At 44.0% G+C, this 6,000-nt stretch overlaps 1 protein-coding gene across 2 annotated transcripts in view; it reads left to right on the top strand.

Moving 5' to 3' along the window:
- The first annotated feature begins 2,042 nt into the window (after nucleotides 1-2,042).
- ST8SIA5 (ST8 alpha-N-acetyl-neuraminide alpha-2,8-sialyltransferase 5) overlaps nucleotides 2,043-6,000 on the top strand; it is a 48,974-nt gene continuing 45,016 nt past the window's right edge. For both annotated transcript variants that reach the window (XM_039733362.1, XM_039733361.1), the window contains exon 1: nucleotides 2,043-2,992. In XM_039733362.1, the coding sequence (XP_039589296.1) occupies nucleotides 2,862-2,992 (131 nt within the window). In that variant the 5' untranslated portion in view covers nucleotides 2,043-2,861. The remainder of the gene's footprint in view (nucleotides 2,993-6,000) is intronic.

The raw sequence follows: 6,000 nt of genomic DNA, 5'->3' as shown, positions 1-6,000 counted from the left end.
AAAATTGTCAATAGACATCCCATTTCTCTGTGCTTGCACGGAGCTGGTCTGCTTCCAGTAGTGCAGTGTTGTTGTACTGGGCTGAGGGCAGCAAACACATTTCTTTTGCATGTGACGTCAGGAATGATGCCTGTGCAGGCTCTGGCACAGAAAACCTCTCCTATTTTTCGTAGATACCTTTGTAGTTTGTTCTTTGGGTCTGCAGCTCTCCTGCTCATAGGTCTCTCAGGTGCTGCATCTTCTGGCCAGTCCTGATATAGCAGAGAATGATGAGAGGACACAGAAAATCAAAGAATGACAGAATACATGGGCTGTTTGCTGCAGCTCAGGCTCACCATCACTCCAGGAGAAAGAGCTTCTGCCAGGCTCAGGAATTTGGTGCATTACTGCACAGACCTCAAGGGAAAAAAAATCCCTTTGAATGGAGGGCAGTAAAAGTTGAAAAGCTGAAAGTGTTTTCAGCAAAACCTAGGTGATATAAGAATCTGCAAAATCAGTGTCACACTTACAGAAAATCAGAGGAAGCCAAATTCTAGTCTCTGATAATTTGCTGTTATTGTAAAATGACTCCCAGAGCAACTGAGGAAAATTTCTCTGAGTTTTCAAAGCTATCAGTAGAAATCAAACAGTTCAAATCATTAAGTAAATTTTCCTTCATTTCTGAACTTACTGGCTTTGACTAAGCTACTGCATACAAATCTGCCAGTGTAGTGTCTTGTGGGGTCTCAGCCTGGGAATTTTGATGGCCATAGAGCTTTTCCTTTTCCTGAGAGGGTTTTTGGTTAGATCCATCAAAATGGTACAGTACCTATATGGAAACCATCTCGTATAATGTGAGCTGATGCAAACTGATAATTTAAAGAACCATATTTGGCCCCAGAGCTGATGGCTTTGACAATAGGGAACCAAACTACTTTTAGTGTTTAACTTGCAGTCCCCTGGTGTATGTATTATTCCCAGTGCAGTGCAGAGTTATTTATCTAACCTAAATATTGGTTTTCTTTCCTTTGTTCTGGAAGACCCTGAATGACAAAATAGTAAAAGAGTGTTTCCAAGGAAGTATCAGTATGTCCTTGCCCTCTACCCCTGCTTCTCCCTGGATAATCTTTGATCTGACCTGGGGTTCCCACTCTATTTATAAGCAAGGTGATAATGGGAGCATTTAGCAGGGTTCAGAAATAGAGATGTGGGATTTGTGAGAGGCACTGAGGCAGGACATACCTGGGGCTGGATCCCTAAACCTTCTCTGCAAAGTCAGTTGTGACTAAAATGCTGCTCTCCAGCCTGCAGGAGTTCAGGGTGACCAGCTTCACATCTTAAACACTTGTGTGACTTTTGTTGCTTAAAATTAAGTAAGGCAAAGCCTGATTTAGCCATTGTCTGTCTTGCCTAAATTGCTGTAGGTCATGCTGAGGACTAGCCCTGTCTTTAAGGATTGTGTTGAAAAGGTTGCACAAAGTTACCTTTGGCCCTTCTTCACACAGTTACAGCTGAAACAAAGTCCATGAACACTCTGCTGCTCCACACAGCTGGGCTGCTGGCACACTAGAGCAATTTGCATACACTGATTTAACTGTTGGAAAATCTATTCACACAAAAATCTTCCTATTCTCTTAGACAATGGATCTTTCCCCCCCCTCATTGTGTTGTCAAAATCCTTTTCCCATCTGTTATTGGGGCAAAACAACCTCCTAGTCTGGATATTTCATTCACGGATAAAGCTTTTATTGGAACTTGTTTTAGGATTGGGGCAGATTTTGCTCCCAGTGAAATGAACAACAAAACTCACTGTGAGCTGAATTGAGCCTCTCCTGAAAATGGGGGGGGGGGTTTAGACAAGTTACGATGGCTGTGGACAAGGTCTTGTTGCTCTGCCCTTTCAAAAGAGAACTGTGTCTAGTTTAGGAACAATCAGAATATTTGTCTCTTTAAATGAATGGTTCTTAGAGCCTGCATTGAGAGGCAGGCTCCCTCTCTGCGGCTGTGAGGCTACTCAGAGCCTCCAATAAATCAGCATGCAGGCACTGAGAGCTCTGTCCTTGAAGGGATGCACAGTGACCTTGCTCATGCTTACTCTGGAGGAATAGGGGAAACAGAGGAGCCCAAATAGTGAGCAGTGTGGGACTGAAGGCTCTGCATTCTGCATGCAAATGCCACAGCACCGGAGCCACGGCACGGACGGCGCGCTGCTACACAGAATGCAGCTCTCCCGCTAGCCCGACCAGACTGCTGCTGCTGTGCTTCTTTTTTTATTTGTTTTTTAATTTTTTTTTTCTCCTGCAGGGTTCTGAATGAAATCCTCATGATTGTTGCATGCTTGTTCAATAATAGCAAGCCCCAGTCACGTCTCCTTGTGAGCACATTTGGTCGGAATCACTGAGCAGAAGCAGAGAAGAGCTGACGACTATGTGCTTCCAACGCAGGTTGCCGGAGCCCCGTGTTTGCCATTGGCTGCAGTTCTCTGGTTTGTGTGCAGCTTCCCCCATCTGGAATATGAAAATGGGATTGAAGTAGATAATTGCTAGCAGCGGGTTTTCAAGAGAGGCTTAGAGGGAACAGAATGCCTCTCACACAGCACAGGCTGCCTGCGCTGAGAGAGCTCTGAGAGATGATTTTAGATGTTACCCACGTCTGAATCTCCTGGAAACTTTACCATGGAAGCAAGCCACTGCGCACAGTCCTGGAGCTAACATCCAAAAGGGGCAAGGAAGGGGCAGCAGGTCCAGACAATGGGATACCTTGTCCTTGGATTGCTCACAGAAAAGCCAGCAGGCATTCCCCTCCGCTCCCCAGCAAAAAGGGCATGAAGGTGGTAATGAACTGAATTTTACCCAGCGAAGCTTCAGTGGCTTTTAAGAAGGATGGGATACACTGACCCTTCATCAAGCCGGGATTTGCTGGGAAACAGAACTTTGTTCTTCATCTTCATCTGCGCCTTTGCCGTGGTCACCTTGCTGCAGCAGATCCTCTACGGGAGAAACTATCTCAAGAGGTAAGGGAGGATCAGAGGGAATAGGAAAAGTTGTCTGATCAGACTGAGGGGAGATGGAGCCCCAGGCAAACCATTATAGCACTTCAAACCACTTCTCAGTATTTTGCTGATGATAACAATATCTTGTCAGTCTGGGAAGCTGCATCCAGCATCTGTAATGTTTGTTAGATTATGAGTGCAGGATATAGTGTTTTGTGAGTTTCCTGGATTATGTTTTAATCCTCAGCTGCGGCAAAAATATGGGTTTGTATTCAACTTAAACAGACTCGTGCCACCTGAGTATTTGCCCCTTACAAGGCTTCCCACTCTGTGTAAGTTCAAGCTGAAATGGCTCGAGAGGCTGAATTGAAGTAGCATGTTCATTGCTGAAACTTCAATGTCCTTAGAAACAAACATGCAGATGCTGCTCCTAAAATCAATATTAGTGTTCCAGATAACTGAGAGAGCACTTTATTTTTGCACTGCTGTGTTCTTATGAATTGCTGCTGAGACTGCTTCACCGTAGAGCACATCAGTCTTTGATCTGAAAATGCTCTTTTCACAGCAAACACCGATGGGGCTCTATAAATGTTTAACCTTGACCCATGCAGAGTTTATTTTACTTAAACCTAGTTTGAGAAGTTACAGCTTGCATGATTTTATGAAGATGAATGTTTCCCTTACGTGCTTTGAGGTAAGTGTTTCAGTTGTGTAGGCAGCTGCTGTGGAATTTTTTACTGGAATTAAGCTGCATTCTGCCAGGAGAGAGAAATGGTTTGGTTCTTGCCTTGCTTGCAACTCATGTAGTTGTTTGCCTTGTGCCAAGAGCAAGCAAAATGCTGGCAAATCAGCCAACATTTCTCTCTGGGAGGGAAAAGCAAGTATGATATTGATATGTTTAGACAGGGGTGTTGTTTTTCCACGAGCAATTTGTGTGCCTTGTGTAGCACAAGGCCTTGTCTGGGGGACTCAGATTTTTTTTGGGCACCTCAGCTCCAGAAAGATTTGACTTCCTCAGCTGGAAGAAACAAGAATGAGCAGAAGTGTAGAAAACATGGGTTTTTTTGGCTCGGAGAAAATGGGAGGGGAGAAAGGATAACTGACTTAAAATACTCAAAACTTAGAAGAAAAAAACCCAATAAATACCTGTCTCTGAACAATCACAAAGTGAGTGTTTAGAGAGAGTTATTTATTGTTTTTGTTGTAGCAGGAAAGATTTGGATTTAATCAAGATGGGGAACTTTTAAAGAAAATAATTACCTGAGGTATAAAATCTCCATATTTGGGGAGTTTCAGGAACCTGGTAGGTAGACAAGGGTAGTACTAAGCTTCCTCAGTGTTAAGAATATTATTTTATGGCCAGGTCAGGGTCTCATCTTGCCTTATTTTCTCAGTTTTTCCCATTTGTCCTGGAGGCCTATCAGTCCTACTAACACTTGCTTTCCAAAGTCAAAATGACTGCAACAGGGTTAGAGAGAAGAAAAATAAATCACAAGTACAAATTGAAATGAAAAATGGCAGTGTAAAGAAAAAATTATGAGAGGATGCAACCAAAAACTCTTCCACTGAGTGATCTCTGTGGCCTGCCTCTGTCCTGCCTCATGCCCTGGGAACCTCTCCTGTCATCATAAGGGAATGAAAAAAGGTTCTTGTTCAGTTCCTGGGGTTGCAAGGAGAAAATCTGGTTCTGAGCCCTCTGCCATCAAAGAGTCTCAAGTAGGAAGATAAGCATATATTTTGTCACTTGGACTGGAAAATATTACTTTTTTAAAATTTTAATTACAGCTTGTAATGATTTGTTTCTTTTACTTTTTTCTTTCTTTCTTTTTTTTTAATTAATCATGTGAAAATAGTCTCATAGAAGGCTCCCCTCACTCAGTACAGGATTAAAAAAAAGCACCTCAGCTCCTTTCTGCTGGGAATTGGCAGTTTCCATCTTCCATGGAAATAAAAATGCAAGATGTGGCTGTAAGTTTTTGGTGACAGAAAGATGATTTAAGCAGCAGCCTGCATTGTTACCACAATATTAATATGAAGGTATTTTTTTTTTTTCAGCTTTCCTTTCCCTCCCTCTCTCTTAACACCCTGCAGTACCTTCTGGTGAGCATTCCAGGGCAGTCTCATTGCCAGAGAGCTCCGTGCAGGGGCAGCTGTAACCTTTAATTACTCTTGCACTTCACAAGCCTCCGGTGTTAAGCCCCCTGCTAGAAGCTGATTCCGGCTGTGAGGCTCCTTGGACATGTTTTAACTTGTACCTGGTGGTTTTGGAGAGGCTCCTTGGAGAGGGGAAGTGGGATATTTATAGCCCTGGTGCCACTTGCCAAGCTGGAGCTTGGGGTCACTGCCTGAACCCGCGGCCATTTACTGGCTGGGATTCCACATGCTGTTTGTTTGGGATGCCTTTTGCCTGCATCCCATCACCTGCAGCAACAGCAGGCCCCATGGCCTCCTCCCAAGGCAGCAGGAAGAAATTCCCCCATGTATTTGGAGAAACCTGAAAATTGCTCTGAAGTACTATTTCAGTAAATGTACGGTGCTTTTAAGTCTAAATATAACACCAGGGTACCTCTTTTCTCTGCAAGAAGATGGTGGAAATGGGTAAAGGCCATCAAGGCAGGGAAGTGTGATCTAAAACAAGCAGCTTGGGCACAATGCAGCTGACAGCACAGACTCAGGACTGGTCCCAAAGAGCAGAGTGGAGAAAGATATCCTTTTCTGGGAGAAAAAATGGGAGAGTTTGCTGTGTGTCTGTAAGCTGTGTCATGCCACTTTCCCTTTACAAGCAGGGAATGGGCTGGTTCAATGGCCATGAAATCCCACCTGAGGCTGTCCATGGAGGTTCAGGGTCCTGCACTTGCCCACAGCCATGTTCCCAGGGAATCTGTGGTGGGGGCAGGACTGTGGACAGGAAAGGATGCTCCAGGAAATAAACTCTTCTCAGTGAAATTTGATAAGGGGCTCAGCCGCTGGTCAAAGTTCTCTCTTTCCTCTTATGGGATGTTAATGGGAACAGTGTAGAGATTGAATTT

This window comes from Passer montanus, unplaced genomic scaffold (assembly GCF_014805655.1).
Source record: "Passer montanus isolate IOZ18808 unplaced genomic scaffold, ASM1480565v1 scaffold86, whole genome shotgun sequence".
NCBI classification, from domain to species: Eukaryota; Metazoa; Chordata; class Aves; order Passeriformes; family Passeridae; genus Passer; species Passer montanus.
Note: the sequence above shows the minus strand (reverse complement) of the source record. Positions and strands in the feature narration are given on the sequence as shown.